Below are 19,069 nucleotides of genomic sequence, written 5' to 3'. Positions count from 1 at the left end.
TATTATATCACAATATGAGTAATTTTTTTTCACAATAACTATATATCACAATATAGTTATTTTTGCTTGAAATAAGGTTGTTGCAATATCAAAATGTTAGACTTTCAAAACTTTAAAATTGTATTATTCTCAACACCAACTTTGATATCACAGCAAAAACTAATTCAGCGAAAGGACAAATTAATATAATGAAACAAAGATATAAATGAAACAGTGCTTAATGTTTTTCAGGTAGGTCTATTTATCAGAACTAAAAAAAAAAAAAAAAACAATTTGTCAAATGTATAAAAAAAAAACATAATAGATAAATATACAGTTTTCACTCTATAAATTAAATCATTGTTTCGTATTAAAAGCTACAAAAGTTAGTCAAGAACAGTGAATGATTTTTTTTTCTCTTTTTCTTTTGTTCTTTGATTAACATTAAAGGGATAGTTCACCCAAAAATGAGTCCATGTCATTCCAAACCTGCATAACGTTCTTTTATTTTGTGGAACACAATATTTTTTCTAATTAATTATATTTTTTTTCCCACTGCGGAAGTAATGTCATATAGGTTTTTAACATGAGGGGTGAGTAAATAATGATAGAATTTCAAACCCTGTTTAATCTGAATCTAATAACACTTCGCCTTTCATCTTTTCACATCCTCAGGTCTTTTCATTTCTGACTAGTATTTTTGTTCATGAAAGGTCTGTCTGTCGAGACAGTGCTTCTCTCAAGGTTTTTTTTTTAAAGTCCACACAGAGAGGAAAGATGTGGCTTTGAATAGCTTCATAGTTATCTCAGTCTTTTGTTATCTCAGTCATTTGATAGGAAAGTGAAAAAAAAAAAAATCTTCCTGTTGGCTTTTCTTGAAGTTGAAGGCCACATTCCTCACATATACGTAAATCCTGTTTGGTTCTCTCTCTTTGTGTCTATTTAGTCTAAATGGACTGTAAATCTACTTTAATTGGGAATATGTTAAAGATGTTTTTCATGATGTTGTTTAGTTTGCATTGAAAAACTGAAGCTTTGTGTGTGTGCAGTTTTGTCTGGTGTCTACATGTTGGAGTTTAAATTGGCACAGTGACTCATGCTTTTTAGACACTGAGCGAGAGTGTGTTTGTTTGTATGAAAGAGAGATAATAAGTCAGTCACTAGTTTTGCATCTACATGAATCTGCCCTACTGCTCAGCACAGGCTCTGACACACCATTTCATTTTCATACTTGTTCACAAATGCCCAAATGTATACCCCCTCTTATTGTACCTGTACACATTCACACGCACTGCCCCGTTGCCACAGTAACTCCATAGCACTGCATTATTCATGGGAAAGCAAATTGACTTTCACATCAGCAAGCTTTGACTAGTCTTACGTAGACAAACCGTTGACTATCGGCGTAAAGTCTGAGCCACATTGCAGCTTAGACTGGCCGAAATGCAGAAAATGTGAAAAAAAATATCTGTCTACCTTTGTTACTTATCTTTCTCTCCCTCCCCATCCATGAGAATTACAGAATTCAGTTCAGTATATTCAAATCAAATAAAATGTTAAGTATAACCAAATACAGGTTTTTAGTTTAAACTAATACAATATAATTTTAATATATAATGTATCTTCATTTGGTCTGCTAAATTAATAAAAAAAAATAGGCTTAAATGTTTTTGTACACTACCTGTACGCATGATTGAACTCTCGATTACATTTAGCCAGTAGCAATTTGCATTCATCAAAGAGACTTTCCTAATGGATGCAGTGTGACATTGTATTTCCTGTGTCCCTTTTGTTTTGTGTGTGTTTGTGTCTGGGCAGAGTGTCTCCAGGGAAATGTTATCACCTGTATAATGGACTGAGGGCCAGCCTCCTGGATAACTACCAGTTACCTGAGATCCAACGCACTCCACTTGAAGAGCTTTGCTTGCAAGTAAAGGTATCCCTTTCAAAGGCTCCATCTGTGTGTTTCTGTGCATACTATATTTCACTAAAATGCATGGTTGAATTTCCCCTTAGAGATCAATAAAGTATCCATCGATCTAGCTATCTGTGAGCCACACAACACAGCTTTTGGTGTGTCTACTCAGCAGTAGGTGTGTATGCTCTTAAAATGCTTAGAAACTTGCTGGTTAGCAATCCTCAGAGAGAGAGAGAGAAAGAGAGAGAGAGCTTCTCACTGCTGTGGTTTTAGGAAACTGGGCTGAACATTAACCAGTAACTCATTCTTGCTCTCCAACACATACACTCTCTTTACACACGCACAACCTCTTTCCCTTGTATCTGTTTGGCTCTAATGGGGCCTGAAGGCAGAGGTTTCACAAATAGTCTCCGGTGACTATAATAAGTGAGCACACAAACAAACTAATGGATTAAAAGGGACATTAATCACTGTCATTGTATCTGAGAGCCAGTGTAATCATGTAACTATGCCTTTTAGCTGTGTCAGTTACTGCTCATTTTCATCTCCATATGGCTGCCCAGTACCAGTTCTGTCTGCTGCTCAGTGGTACAGCAGGGCCCTGATGAACATTCACTCTCATTTATACACACAAAGCCTTCATCTTATATTACATATTATAATTGTATGTGCTTAGATTGAGTATTTTGTACATTTTGTAATAGTGTGATCTCTCTCTCTCTCTCTCTCTCTCTCTCTCTCTCTCTCTCTCTCTCTCTCTCTCTCTCTCTCTCAGATACTGAAGTTGGGCCCTATTGCATGTTTCCTGCGGAAAACTTTGGATCCCCCATCAGATAAAGCGATAGAGCTGGCCATCACACACCTGGTGGACCTAGTAAGAGGATAAAAAGATGATAGTGAGGAATAATTGATAGAAAAGGAGGTTTGGATTGGCAAATAAATAAGTGATAAATTACAGTCTGTTATTATCACAAAGTAAACTGGGTAATCAGGAACCCAACGCAAAGCAGCTACATGGTTACTTACCAGATAAATTAAAGGAATAGTTCACTTAAAATGTTTAATTCTTTCATCCTCAAGTTTTTTCAAACCTGTATGAATTTCTTTCTTCTGCTCTTCTGCTGAACACAAAGGAAGATATTTTGAAGAATGTTGGTAATCAGACAGTTGATGGACTCCATTGACTTCCATAGTAGGAAAAAAAAAATACTATGGAAGTCAATGGGGTCCATCAACTGTTTGGTTAACGACATTCTTCTAAATATCTTCCTTTGTGTTCAGCAGAAGAGCAGAAGAAAGAAATTCATACAGGTTTGAAACAACTTGAGGGTGAGTAAATTATGACAGAATTTTAATTTTTAAGTGAACTATTCCTTTAAATGGACTTGAAAAATTACGTTGATTATTAAGTAAGGCATAATCTAAAGTCAGACGGGCATTATCACAAAATAAACCCTGAGATGAAGTCCAGGGACCAACTTATTACCAATTCACTAATTGAATTGACATGAAATATTGATTTGAGTTGAAAGTATTTTATGTAAGAAGAAAGAGCGATATGAGAGGCGTGCAACTAACACAGCAGCATAGGAAAATAAGTTGCCTGTGAGAAGTCTATTATACCATTATTATACAAAATTAATTGGCAGTGAAATGCTGTGATTGACCAATGAGAATAAAGTGTTCCAGAAAGCTGTATAATTAAGAAGTGTAGTGACTCTAATCAAAGAGCTTAGCAGTAGCACAATACTTTGAATGTATTTGTTTGAAAAGCCAACCATTTCTCTGCTGTATCTTGTAGAACGCCCTGGACAGGAGTGAAGAGCTGACTCCATTAGGATTTCATCTAGCCCGTATGCCTGTAGAGCCTCACATAGGAAAAATGATTCTGTTTGGGGCTCTTCTTGGCTGTATGGATCCTGTGCTTACCATTGCGGCCAGCCTTAGCTTTAAAGATCCCTTCTTCATACCACTGGTACATTCAAACACACGCTTTCACATAAACATGTGCAGCCCCAGATGGCGTTCTCTAATGAGGGATTGTTTGACTGATGGATGTGTTTATCTCAGGGAAAGGAGAAGATCGCGGACCACAGGAGAAAAATGCTCTCCCAAAACTCTAGAAGTGATCATCTCACTATTGTCAATGCGTTTTGGGTAAGTCCTAGACAGTTCCTTTTCATTAAAAAGTCACTCTTAATTGTTAGGGCCCAGCTGGTCCTGGCATGACACATTCACAGCTAGCTATAGGGATCTGTGCTTAGGGCTAATCTAGTCGCTGATAATCTGTCCTGAGGGCTTGTTTTGTCAAGGCCTTTGCTGCCCATGAAGGGCTATCATTGTACTATAAAAACATACAGAAAGTTTTAGAACTTAAAACTCGATAGAGATGAATACAGTGGCAAAAGACTGCCTGCACAGACACAGATCAATGATGATTACAACTCCATCATTACCTCTTTGACCTGCCCACTGGTGCTTTAGTGAATATGGACAGGCAGGAGAAATAACACAACATGATCAGTAAATAACATTATCTTCCAAAGGGACTTAATGATAGGAAAGGGTTTTTTTATTTATTTTTTAAGTATGTGAATATGTAGATATGTAGAACATTATTTGTTCGCTTGGTACATTTCTCTGTGGATTCTTTGATTAAACCAGTCACACACAATTCAATGCAAGATTTACAAACAGACCTTTACTTAAAGGGTCATGAAACCCCCCTCTTTCAGCTCAAGTCTAGCTCACAATCTTTTTGAAAAATGCAACTTAAATGGGCGTGGTGGCTGTGAGAAGAGGGGAGTGGATGTGGCATGGCACGGCAGGGGATAGGGGAGGGGGGGAAACTGTCATCGCCAGTGGCCCATGCATATCAACTGTCACTAAAAATCAGTGGTAACACGTGAGGAAATGCTAGATTTTTTTTATAGCTGGCAAAGTTAAAGTCTAATGAAATACACGGACACCTTATTTTTGTCCTTTCAAAAGTAACTGAATGGGCTGCTACATATATTAGCCTACAGTAATCATAATTGTATTTAAAACATATAAATTGTTTCTATACACACTATAAATGCATATATTTGAAAATAATAAATCTTCCGCTTAAAAAAAAAAAAAACGTTCCGTACATAGCCTAGATCTACGCATCCCCTAAACACACATAACAAAGATGGACAGTGACATAAACATTTTCACAAATTAAGCATACGTTCCATACAATTGAGGTATTATCGAAATATCTAAATTTTAATAACGAGTGATTATTTAACAAAAGGCAAGTAAAACGGTCAGGGTTACATTTTAGACACACACACAAAATTTAACCATTTTCCCCCTACTATTAAATCTAACAGATGCTAACATTGTCTTCAATGGTGTTCAACACACATACCTCTGTTAAAATCTCGGAAAATTTGGTTTAGGGTTTCATGACCCTTTAAAGATACGGACCTGACAGTAATGCTGCATCATGTATGAAGGGCTTTTGTGGTCATTCCGGGTCCACCATCTGGTCTGGATACGGACTGGATCCGGCAGACTACGGACTGTATCCAGCGAATTTGTTGAACATCAATTAAATTATTACCCTTAAATGGGTTCTGGGGGTTTTGGTATTTACTAGTTTGGGGGAACAGACGCATTCTCTATGTTATGATATCTAGGTGAAAGAGTCTCTACGTTGGGTCCTAACGCCCCCAGTGTAGTTATGGGGGACACTATACTGTCAAAGAGCAACGTCCTTCGGATGAGACGTTAAACCGAGGTCCTGACTCTCTGTGGTCACAAAAAATCCCAGGAGTAGTGGTGTAACCCCGGCATTCTAGCCAAATTTGCCCATTGTCCATCATGGCCTCCTAATCATCCCCATATATATATATATATATATATATACAGTGAGGAAAATAAGTATTTGAACACCCTGCTATTTTGCAAGTTCTCCCACTTAGAAATCATGGAGGGGTCTGAAATTGTCATCGTAGGTGCATGTCCACTGTGAGAGACATAATCTAAAAAAAAAAAATCCAGAAATCACAATGTATGATTTTTTAACTATTTATTTGTATGATACAGCTGCAAATAAGTATTTGAACACCTGAGAAAATCAATGTTAATATTTGGTACAGTAGCCTTTGTTTGCAATTACAGAGGTCAAACGTTTCCTGTAGTTTTTCACCAGGTTTGCACACACTGCAGGAGGGATTTTGGCCCACTCCTCCACACAGATCTTCTCTAGATCAGTCAGGTTTCTGGGCTCTCGCTGAGAAACACGGAGTTTGAGCTCCCTCCAAAGATTCTCTATTGGGTTTAGGTCTGGAGACTGGCTAGGCCACGCCAGAACCTTGATACAGAACCTTGGCTTCTTACAGAGCCACTCCTTGGTTATCCTGGCTGTGTGCTTCGGGTCATTGTCATGTTGGAAGACCCAGCCTCGACCCATCTTCAATGCTCTAACTGAGGGAAGGAGGTTGTTCCCCAAAATCTCGCAATACATGGCCCCGGTCATCCTCTCCTTAATACAGTGCAGTCGCCCTGTCCCATGTGCAGAAAAACACCCCCAAAGTATGATACTACCACCCCCATGCTTCACAGTAGGGATGGTGTTCTTGGGATGGTACTCATCATTCTTCTTCCTCCAAACACGTTTAGTGGAATTATGACCAAAAAGTTCTATTTTGGTCTCATCTGACCACATGACTTTCTCCCATGACTCCTCTGGATCATCCAAATGGTCATTGGCAAACTTAAGACGGGCCTTGACATGTGCTGGTTTAAGCAGGGGAACCTTCCGTGCCATGCATGATTTCAAACCATGACGTCTTAGTGTATTACCAACAGTAACCTTGGAAACGGTGGTCCCAGCTCTTTTCAGGTCATTGACCAGCTCCTCCCGTGTAGTTCTGGGCTGATTTCTCACCTTTCTTAGGATCATTGAGACCCCACGAGGTGAGATCTTGCATGGAGCCCCAGTCCGAGGGAGATTGACAGTCATGTTTAGCTTCTTCCATTTTCTAATGATTGCTCCAACAGTGGACCTTTTTTCACCAAGCTGCTTGGCAATTTCCCCGTAGCCCTTTCCAGCCTTGTGGAGGTGTACAATTTTGTCTCTAGTGTCTTTGGACAGCTCTTTGGTCTTGGCCATGTTAGTAGTTGGATTCTTACTGATTGTATGGGGTGGACAGGTGTCTTTATGCAGCTAACGACCTCAAACATGTGCATCTAATTTAGGATAATAAATGGAATGGAGGTGGACATTTTAAAGGCAGACTAACAGGTCTTTTAGGGTCAGAATTCTAGCTGATAGACAGGTGTTCAAATACTTATTTGCAGCTGTATCATGCAAATAAATAGTTAAAAAATCATATATTGTGATTTCTGGATTTTTTTTTTTAGATTATGTCTCTCACAGTGGACATGCACCTACGATGACAATTTCAGACCCCTCCATGATTTCCAAGTGGGAGAACTTGCAAAATAGCAGGGTCTTCAAATACTTATTTTCCTCACTGTATATATATATATATATATATATATATATATATATATATATATATATATACAGTGGGGAGAACAAGTATTTGATACACTGCGATTTTGCAGGTTTTCCTACTTACAAAGCATGTAGGTACTCTTCAACTGTGAGTGACGGAATCTAAAACAAAAATCCAGAATATTACATTGTATGATTTTTAAGTAATTAATTTGCATTTTGTTGCATGACATAAGTATTTGATACATCAGAAAAGCAAAACTTAATATTTGGTACAGAAACCTTTGTTTGCAATTACAGAGATCATACGTTTCCTGTAGTTCTTGACCAGGTTTGCACACACTGCAGCAGGGATTTTGGCCCACTCCTCCATACAGACCTTCTCCAGATCCTTCAGGTTTCGGGGATGTCGCTGGGCAATACGGACTTTCAGCTCCCTCCAAAGATTTTCTATTGGGTTCAGGTCTGGAGACTGGCTAGGCCACTCCAGGACCTTGAGATGCTTCTTACGGAGCCACTCCTTAGTTGCCCTGGCTGTGTGTTTCGGGTCGTTGTCATGCTGGAAGACCCAGCCACTACCCATCTTCGATGCCCTTACTGAGGGAAGGAGGTTGTTGGCCAACATCTCGCGATAACATGGCCCCATCCATCCTCCCCTCAATACGGTGCAGTCATCCTGTCCCCTTTGCAGAAAATCATCCCCAAAGAATGATATTTCCACCTCCATGCTTCACGGTTGGGATGTTGTTCTTGGGGTTGTACTCATCCTTCTTCTTCCTCCAAACACGGCGAGTGGAGTTTAGACCAAAAAGCTCTATTTTTGTCTCATCAGACCACATGACCTTCTCCCATTCCTCCTCTGGATCATCCAGATGGTCATTGGCAAACTTCAGACGGGCCTGGACATGCGCTGGCTTGAGCGGGGGGACCTTGCGTGCGCTGCAGGATTTTAATCCATGACGGCGTAGTGTGTTACTAATAGTTTTCTTTGAGACTCTGGTCCCAGCTCTCTTCAGGTCATTGACCAGGTCCTGCCGTGTAGTTCTGGGCTGATCCCTCACCTTCCTCATGATCATTGATGCCCCACGAGGTGAGATCTTGCATGGTGCCCCATACTGAGGGAGATTGACCGTCATCTTGAACTTCTTCCATTTTCTAATAATTGTGTCAATTGTTGCCTTCTCACCAAGCTGCTTGCCTATTGTCCTGTAGCCCATCCCAGCCTTGTGCAGGTCTATAATTTTATCCCTGATGTCCTTACACAGCTCTCTGGTCTTGGCCATTGTGGAGAGGTTGGAGTCTGTTTGATTGAGTGTGTGGACAGGTGTCTTTTATACAGGTAACGAGTTCAAACAGGTGCAGTTAATACAGGTAATGAGAGGAGAACAGGAGGGCTTCTTAAAGAAAAACTAACAGGTCTGTGAGAGCTGGAATTCTTACTGGTTGGTAGGTGATCAAATACTTATGTCATGCAATAAAATGCAAATTAATTATTTAAAAATCATACAATGTGATTTTCTGGATTCCGTCTCTCACAGTAGAAGTGTACCTATGATAAACATTACTGACCTCTACATGCTTTGTAAGTGGGAAAACCTGCAACATCGGCAGTGTAATACTTGTTCTCCTCACTGTATATATATATACTAATTGGCTTCATCACTCTGTCTCCTCTCCACCAATAAGCTGGTGTGTGGTGGGCGTTCTGGCGCAATATGGCTGCCGTTGCATCATCCAGGTGGATGCTGCACATTGGTGGTGGTCGAGGAGATTCCCCCTTCCATGTAAAGCGATTTGAGTGCAGAGAAAAGCGCTATATAAATGTAATGAATTGTTATTATTATTATTATTATTATTATTATTATTACATGACATTAAGAGATTTATTTGACTTCTGTGATGTGAGACAGCTAGCAGATGGTCGGTTTAGCCAGTCTGCCTGCTTCTTGACCTGGGCCACAGTTAGTCAAATGCCAACTCTAAGACTATTGAGTGATGACAGTCTGCTATGTATCTTGTCGCCATGGTAAGCGGGGAGGGTGCCAGTGTCTGAAATCGTACTTGCAGGCTCATAGACCTCTTTAATGTTATTTTTAGTGATGCCTGACTGATGCAGTCGGACATCATTTGTGCCAACATGGATAACAATTTTACTGAATTATGTTTTAGCAAATTAGCATTAGTGGTGTTTTTGTATGGTGTTATTTTAGGGCTGGGAGGATGCTAAGAGACAGGGTGGCAGGTTTGAGAGGGAATACTGCTGGGAAAACTTCCTGTCTGCCAACACGCTACAGGTCCGTGTGCACTCTACCAATCAAACATTAGTTAAACATAATAGATGAAATTGACCTTTTGATATGCACTTGATAAATGGAAACCCATTTTGCTCCTTCCCACCAGATGCTTCAGAATATGAAGGATCAGTTTGCGGAGCATCTTTTTGCAGCTGGCTTTGTGAATAGTAAGGACCCTAAAGATCGCAGCTCTAACATCAACTCAGGTACTTTGCCTAGACTGTCCGTCTCTTCGACTGCCATTTACACTTGTACCTTTAAAGATTTGAGCTGTCTGAGAGTGCTGATTTTTGAGGAGCGATGAGCTACTATTTTTTGATATGTAAGCACTCCCGTACAGTCAGACATTGCTTGTTGTAAAATAATTTATTACTTTTTATATGTAGTAAATCAAGCCATTGACTAAATAGACAAATTTACACTGTTACTCTCATGGAAATCATGTGTTGTTTAAATTGTGGTAAGGTTATATAGAGTGTTACGAACTCGAGGTAACATTGAGGTTGTGATAGAATTTGGTGTGATTTGGATGGCAAGAGACAACACAACAAATTAGTGCGAAAGAAAAATAATTTATTATATAGATGAAATTATTATCCAACAAATAGTAATAATAATGGTGAATATAAAAAAGAAGAAAAAAAAAGACCAAGCAAATTATTTACACATCAAAAAAAGAAAATATCAGATAAATAACCCAAGAAAAAAGGGACGCAATCGGTGAAGCCAAAGAAAAGAAAAAAACAAAACAAAACTCATTCTAACTTATAATTAAACCTCTAATCTAACTAATAAAAGAAAGAAAAGAAAAGACATCAATTCTTCGGCGTGAACGCCATAACTAAATTACACTGACTAACAAACAAAACATACAGAGGGTGGCGTTCACTTTCTTACCTGGGGTATATATACATCGAGTTACCTAGGTGTTGTATTATGTAAGTCACGTGACTTATAAGCTGTCCACTTTTTACTCTGGGTCGAACAACGCCATCAAAGGGCAGAAAGAGAACATAAGGAACCTCATACCACTATTCAACAGAGATGTCAGCAACAATAAAACAAGGTAACAACAGAAACAAAAAGAAAAAGCGTACAAAGCAACAACAAAGAAAACAGAGCGGCAGAAAACAAGTTGCTTCCTCGCGTTCTGTTCCGCGTCTTTTATAGCTGCTAGCGGGAAACTTGATTGGCCGCGGGGGAAGTGACGTCACGCCATTGATAAAAACTGACAGCTCTCCAAGCCAACAGCATACCAGAGGTGGAGCGAACCTAAGAATCTGATAGAGATAGAGAGAGATAGAGAAATACAAACACGCACAAGCACAGGGACGTAACATAGAGAAAGATAGCAAAGAATGCTCCCTTTAAGATCGCTGGAGCTGTTCAGTGACAGTGAGAGTTCTGTACTCTCGCCAGATCTGCTGTCTACACTGCACAATGAATCTCTAATTAGGGGTTCAAGCACGAAGTGCTGAAACCCTATTGTAATTGTAAGGATTTTAGGGGTTCAAGCACGAAGTGCTGAAACCCTATTGTAATTGTACTGATTTTTATTATTAGGGGTTCAAGCACGAAGTGCTGAAACCCTATTGTAATTGTGCTGATTTTTAGGGGTTCAAGCACGAAGTGCTGAAACCCTATTGTAATTGTGCTGATTTTTATTAGGGGTTCAAGCACGAAGTGCTGAAACCCTATTGTAATTGTCCTGATTTTTAGGGGTTCAAGCACGAAGTGCTGAAACCCTATTGTAATTGTACTGATTTTTATTAGGGGTTCAAGCACGAAGTCAGAGTATGACCCCGATTGGCCCATAGGTGGCGCTACAGCAACCAAAAGTTGAAAATCGCTCATAACTCTTAGACCGTTTGTCCCAGGATCAAGTGTCTTATATCGTTGGAATCCTTGGCTCAAGGCGGACAAAATGGCTATCTCCGATTTGGATGGAGGCAGGGAAAAATTTCTGCTATGTCGAATTTTGTCCAAAACCTACTTTTGCGAACTAGTCCCTGGTTTTTCGCCCGATCGGAACCAAACCAGTCTAGGACAATTCTCTGGACTCTCTAGATCAATAATTATCGAAAAAAAGTTGAACTTTTGCATTTGGGTGGCTGTAACAGGGTCATTTAGAAAAGGGGCGTGGCAAAATACACTAAAAAGCCTATAAATCCCAAAGGAAAACTCAGAACTTCACCAAAATTGACGAGCATATGTGTCCGAGCATGGGGAGGAAGCATGCAGAGTTTCATGGAGATCGGACCATAGGTGGCGCTATAACTGGCAAAAAGCCTTCATTCTTATTAGGGGTTCAAGCATGAAATGCTGAAACCCTATTGTAATTGTGAGGATTTGTAAAACGCATCGTGCAGGACAAACCGTAAGGCCTAGAGACTTGAAACCTGGCCAGATGGTAGGCCTCAATTTGGGGACAACCTATCAGAGTATGACCCCGATTGGCCCATAGGTGGCGCTACAGCAACCAAAAGTTCAAAATCGCTCATAACTCTTAGACCGTTTGTCCCAGGATCAAGTGTCTTATATCGTTGGAATCCTTGGCTCAAGGCGGACAAAATGGCTATCTCCGATTTGCTTGCCCTTCAGGCGCCAATTTCGAGTAAATTGCATTTTTTGGAAAAACCTATTTTTGCGAACTTCTCCTATGTTTTTGGCCCGATCGGAACCAAACCACTGCAAGAATATTCTCTGGAGTCTGACAATCAATAATCATCCAAACAATTCTAAATTTCAATTAACGGTCGATAAGGGGAACCAAAATATTTGATGGCACCAGGGCCACTTTTACTAAAACGGTTATAAATTGTGAACGGGAAGGAATTTTTTTGCTAAACTTGGGGTACATCTTCCTGAGCTCAACCTGAGATCACTTGAAAAAAATCGCAACAATTGGCCACTTGGTGGCACTACAAAACAGTTATAACTTGTGAACGGAAAGAGATTTTCGCAAAACTTGGGACACATGTTCATGAGCTCATTCTGAGGTCATGTGAAAAAAAAATCATGACAATTGGCCACTTGGTGGCACTATAAAATGGGTATAACTTGTGAGCGGAAAGAGATATTTTTGTTAAACTTGGGACACATGTTCATAAGCTCAATCTGAGTTGACATGAAAAAAATCGTGACAATTGGCCACTTGGTGGCGCTATAACAGTGAAAAAAAATCATGAAAATAGCTATAAGTGCACCCAAATGTTAGTCTACTGAAAATTGGCACGCAGTGTCTTTGTCCAGGGTGCCATGATAGTCTATGAGAACATTAGTGTATCTCAAAAAACTCAGTATATGTCATTGGCACAATGCCTTGAAGGAGCCTTAGAAGTTTCAAGCCAGTGTTTTTTCACAGGAGTGACCTCCTAAGACTCCTGAATCATTGCCGAGTCCAACAATACCAAACATGCCAGGTTTTGCCTTATGGTTTTTGTAAGTGTCATTTAGAGCTTTAACCTGTTAAGCTGCAACCCCACTTTTGAAAAATCCCAAGAAATGACATAGCCAAACTGAAACAGATACAGTTCATGAACCCTTTGTACTAAAAGCACAAGTATGATCTCATTTGAAAGCTGACACCTGGCAGTTTATTGTAAATGTAGAATTAATTATTGTCATAATGACAAAAATTGTTATAAATAGCTTCAAAGTTTTGTAAAGTTATTAGAAATTATTTTTTATGAAACATCCTCATGAAAAAAAAATTGAAGTTGGCACTGGAGCAATCTAGAAATGCACTACAGCTAATGCCACATGTCTAAACATTTTATGTTTAAAATCTTAAGATAATAAGTCCAAAACTCTGTATTTAGTGAAATGTTTTTCAAGACCATGTCATGTGACTTTATTTTGATTTGACGCTAAAATGCTACTGATGTTTATTGTCATCTTCTAACCATCTATCCAGTATATTGTCTTTATTGTTTTGTGGTGCAAACGAGCCCCATTCAGTCTCAGTCTCCCCCTGCACACATTCACACCTCTCCAGCCTGGTTATGGCTCTAAATATGCATTTCTTTTGTCTGCATTATAGTTACTAACGACTGGCTATTCACAGGCTATTCATATGGTTTCAGTCACTAATTTCTTTTCTTAAAGTTCACCCTTACATTTTAAACTGTATCAAATGCATTTCTTGAATAAAGAAACATTTCAGTAAGCATTCAAAAAATAATAAAAATATAACTTCTAGGTGGCAGGTGCACCTAGGGCTAGCTAGCATGTTAGCTTAGCACACCATCAATACACGACAATTTATGAGATTAAAACCATGTTTGTGCTTATAAACTTACTTTATAAAGCAAATCGAGTATTTTAAATAATTTTTTGTGATCTAATTTGGCTTCAGATAAAAAATCAGACAGAAAATATACTATTGGATAGTGTTCTGCACAACGATTCTATATAGATTAGCATTACATTATAAATATAATCTATTATTATGGAAATACCTGGCATGGATTGAAAAACACAGGTAACTCAAATATCATAGCAAACATGTTTATTGTCTTCAAAACTGCATGTTACAGCCATAGTTACAGCGCGATCTTTTGTTAGCTTTGTGTGTGTTCGAGGCTTCCTGGATTGTCACATGATTATGGCACTTCTTCATGTTCTAATACTGTGCACAGGGCGGCGAGGGCGCCCTCAGGCTATTGGTATGAATTGAAAACACAGTATCAGAGTTATGCAAACGCTCATAATGATTACATCGACGCATTTGGGTATAAATTCAATAAATATTATTCCTGTCTATAGAAATCTGATGTAAACCTATGAGAATATATCAATATTTCTCCAAATCTGCACATTTTTGAGCTAAAGCCCTGAGGCACGTTGTTTTGTGTATCGCTGTCATGACGACGGCACGGGAGTTTTTTTATGAATGAAAGCGGCTGACGCGCATAATTCATATCAAAGGTATCGACTAATTTTTTCATTTCATAACTCCTGACACAAATTAAGAAATAACTGTCGCTATAAGTTTCTCAGAATACAATAGTGGTCAAATTCTGAAACTTGAGTCTTATATCTTTTTAATGATGTATAGTTTGTCAAGGTATAACATTAAATCTGATAGTAACTTTGAACTATATATAAATAAAACCGCTTCAGTGCGCCGACGCACTGGCAACGGTTAACTTAAAAAATTGTGTTTATCTTCAAAGCCGTTAGTCCGATCGAGACAACAATAAAAAAACAAAGGAAATTTGAAAACATAGGTAAATAGCTAAACAATAACGCCAAAATGTTAAAATTATGATAGGAACTGACAAAAAAATGAATTAAATCCAATCAATTTCACCCATGGATCATTTTGATGCTCTCACATGTTTGAAACAAACAATGATGGATTGTCATGAAATTTGTTTTGAATTGGGACTGGCGAATCCCCGTCCATACTGTCAATGACCATTCGCAAAGACCCGCCCACTTTAGTTACTGTTGCTATGTCTGACAAGCGACGCCACTCTCACACCACACCAAGTTCTCACGCAGTGAAAAATACATTGCGGATCAGAGAGGAGACTGCGCGCTGACAGACAAGTACTTTTGATATGAAACAAATGGCACTTTTCCACTACACAGTACCAGCTCGGCTCGGCTCGGCTTTGTTTGGTTTTCCACTGTGTAAAAGTTGTACCTGTACCTGCTTCCAGGTACTTTTTTTCGTACCACTTCCGGCGAGGTTTTAAGCGAGCTGGGGCAAGCTGAGGCGATACTAAAATGTAACGTGAAAACACGGCAGACTGCTGATTGGTCAGAGAGAATCGTCACTATTCACTGCGTCATCATTGCACGCGCCAGACGGAGTATCCTGAATAAAAAACAGCAAAAACAAAAACATCCAAAAACAGCATACACTCGATTTCCTCCATTGTCCATTGTGTGTGGCAGCGGATGTATCTCGCGTAGAAGATTAAGTCACGGCAGTTTCCTGCGGCGTCGCTATGACGACCAGGTACTATTGTGGAGGTACTATCTGCAATGGAAAACGGAGCGAAAAGCGAGCCGGGCCGAGTCGAGTCGAGTTGAGCTGGTACTGGTAATGGAAAAGCACCAAAAGTCTCACCTTTCAAATGTAGTCATTTTTTAGAGACATTTAAACAATAAATGCCGTTTTGTGACTGTTTAATGTGTCTGACAGATCGCTGTAGACTCAAGGCTCAGTTAAAGCTGCTCGTGAACCGATCATCTCTTCCTTCTAGTTAATTTATAGCATTAAAATAAACATGAATGAACATAAAAGGAATGTTGTTTTAAAGTGCTAAGACGTCAGTACACTTTGTTTTTCAAATTTAAATCCTCCAAAGTTAATCTACTAACTCTCCTGACTGCTTTGTGGGACAAAATGGCGGATTATGATTAGTCAGATCGCCTGTCAATCAAACTCCCTGCGAAGGGTCAATTGAGAATGCCCGTGCGCACAATCCTGATCTAATCGACAACTTTGCAGTTGCACATAGGAAAGCCCGGAAAATCCCACTATAATGTAAGAGAGCATCTTTTTTATGTATTTGGACCTAGGCCTAACAATGTGTTATGGTGCGCTGTCACCAGTGTTTTTTTATTGTTTTTTTTTTTGGTGAGCGTAGGCTCCTGATTTTGTTAGTCATCTCATCTCTTATATGCTGTGTATGATCATATCCTGCCCTATTCATGGTAGCCTACTCGCGGACATTGCGTCATCAATGTCATCAATTGCGTCATCAAGGGGCCCGCCTTGATAATCCTACTTAACCCTCTGAGGTCTGAGCTGTTTTCTGGGCCCTGGAGGTGTTCTGACATGCTCTGACATTTCTGGTTATTTCTGTTACTTGTGACATTTTCATGGCTAAAGTCTAATTACACTGTATTCAGCACAAACTCTGCTACAATAATATATCAGCAGCATGTATGTAAAAGTTTGTAGTTTTGAGATAATGACATTTATGCGTGGTTTTTGAAAATACAAAAAAAAAATCTCACTGAAATAAGGCCATGAAACCCATACTGATTATTTCTTCACAAGACTTTTGAAAATTGTATGACGTAGCCTAGAATATTTGCTGCAAAACTATGTGAAAATCACCCTGACTGCTCATTCAGATAAGACAATATATTGATTTAAAAATTTTACGACGTGTTTTGTGTGAAAAAGCCTTATGCGAGAGCTCATTAATATGTAAGCTTTTCTCACCTGAGAAAGACAAAGAACCTCCCCTAACGGCCCTATTAGGAGCTATCAGGCCCCTATCATTCTGAGCAACCTTGCACAATACTGTAAATGAGGAGATTTAAAAAATAATGGCTTTTAAATTGTTTGGATTTATTTACAACACAACATAATCCAAAGATACACAACAAATGCCAAAAAAGCACTTCAAAGACAGAGACCTTTGTGCCATTCCTAAAAACACTGTACATACCTTTCATTTCCAAGATTTTCACTTTACCATGTTCACGTACTGAGACTCATGTGAATGTTGAAGTCCTCAGTGGCATCTGGGACCTGAAAAAAAAAAAGTGAACATACTGATATCAAGAGAAAGGCCTGCACGATTTTGGAAATAAATATTAGATTTTTCTGGTTAAAATTGCTTTTTAAAATTCCTTTTTAAAATTCACAGAATACACACACACACACACGTTTCCAACGATATATAATATAATGAACACCAGGTTTGTTGTGCCTTGTAGGCATAAGGTATATGCGCAGTGCGGATAAAATAATAATAACAATAAATAACCTATAGCAGCCTATAAATCTTCCAAAAGAAGCTAGAGAAAAATATATTGATTATCATGTTACTTCAAATGTTTCCATCCGTTATGATGATATGAAATGAGATAATAATAAAAACATGAAGCCGTTTGGTGCGTTTTGCTTTCATCCAAAATATGATACATTCAAACGCGATCGCTTGCAAAATATGATACATTCAAACGCGATCGCTTGCAAAATATGATACATTCAAACGCGATCACTCTCAAATATAAAACATTATGGTTACCATAAACATATCTATGTTTGAGCAGATATCCACAAACACAGTAAACACATATGATACATTCAAACGCGATCGCTTGCAAAATATGATACATTCAAACGCGATCGCTTGCAAAATATGATACATTCAAACGCGATCACTCTCAAATATAAAACATTATGGTTACCATAAACATATCTATGTTTGAGCAGATATCCACAAACACAGTAAACACGGGTCTAAATATTATAATATTCCCCATATATCTAGCAACAGTTCAGCTGCAACGTGACATTTATGCAACAATAACAAACTAGGCTATGTAAGAATTTCTTACCTTATCTTTCTTGTCTTCAAATCGCGTTCTTCTTCTTCTGAGGTAGCCTAAATCCAATGTAAGCTCAGGCACGTCTTTCAAACTCGACGAAAAGTGAAGTGAAGTTTTTTGTTGTTGAGGTAACGAGCGCGTTCGCGTTCCATGTGGAGATTTGCATGTGAATATCTTTTGCGCGAGTAGGCGTGGCCAAATTAACTGTAATGAGCAAGCGTTTGAGAAGCTGGACATCTTGTTGGTTTTATACAAATTACTTAAACAGAGAATATTTGTTTTCGTTTTGAATCCGATCATTTAAAAGTACACACTTAAATGTTTATAAAGGTATATGGCTCATAAATGTGTGACAAGTATTCGCTGAGTTTTGTTTCAGTTTATAGACGTGCTCAAGAAAAAAAAGTTCACCGCGACGGAGAGGCAGAAAGCACACCCTGTTTATTTTCTTTATTTTACAAAAGCACAATGTTTTGATTTGATTGTAAGTGGACACATACAAAAGGAGAAATATCACAGATTCTTTTTTTATATTTCTTTTTTCTGTATGACCATAAATGATGGAGTAATTTAAGTTTATAGTGCTACAATGTGGAGAAAATCCGGCAAAACGCGTCGGCGCGTTTGTCGACCTCAGAGGGTTAAGGGCCCGGTGTTGGCTCGTTACGCCACTGAATATAATTGTCTAAACTCCTTATCAAAATTACATATTTACAACAAATTTGACACATATATATAGGCACACTTTGAGTACTACTAATAAAAGTGGTGGAGATCAGGCAAGACTGTAAGAAGACTCAGGCAAAAAGGTGCTATAACTGTAAAAACGCTTTAAAACCATATATTTCCTATGGCAAACTGCATGTATTGGCTGTAAATTGACTTTTTCATCTATGATGGCAGTTGTTAAATGCTTGCTAAATAAAACGTAATGTCTTTTGATGCTTGTGTGCTTAAAGGCCTTAACTGCTTGAACCCCGATAAATGCTGCTTGCAGCTTTAATTAGGGGTTCAAGCACGAAGTGCTGAAACCCTATTGTAATTGTCCTGATTTTTATTATTATTTTTCTTCTGCCG

At 38.7% G+C, this 19,069-nt stretch overlaps 1 protein-coding gene across 3 annotated transcripts in view; it reads left to right on the top strand.

The window, feature by feature from the left end:
• The window catches only part of dhx36 (DEAH (Asp-Glu-Ala-His) box polypeptide 36), a 226,734-nt gene that overhangs the window by 159,661 nt on the left and 48,004 nt on the right, over window positions 1-19,069 (top strand). For all 3 annotated transcript variants that reach the window (XR_014607670.1, XM_084123913.1, XM_084123912.1), the window contains exons 16-21: window positions 1,798-1,915; window positions 2,673-2,771; window positions 3,699-3,872; window positions 3,968-4,054; window positions 9,602-9,685; window positions 9,792-9,891. Coding sequence is in view for 2 of the 3 variants with exons in the window: in XM_084123913.1 (XP_083980039.1) it covers window positions 1,798-1,915; window positions 2,673-2,771; window positions 3,699-3,872; window positions 3,968-4,054; window positions 9,602-9,685; window positions 9,792-9,891 (662 nt within the window). In the remaining variant the exon portion in view is untranslated. The remainder of the gene's footprint in view (window positions 1-1,797; window positions 1,916-2,672; window positions 2,772-3,698; window positions 3,873-3,967; window positions 4,055-9,601; window positions 9,686-9,791; window positions 9,892-19,069) is intronic.

This window comes from Abramis brama, assembly GCF_963993115.1.
Source record: "Abramis brama genome assembly, chromosome: 9".
In the NCBI taxonomy this organism is placed as follows: Eukaryota; Metazoa; Chordata; class Actinopteri; order Cypriniformes; family Leuciscidae; genus Abramis; species Abramis brama.
Note: the sequence above shows the minus strand (reverse complement) of the source record. Positions and strands in the feature narration are given on the sequence as shown.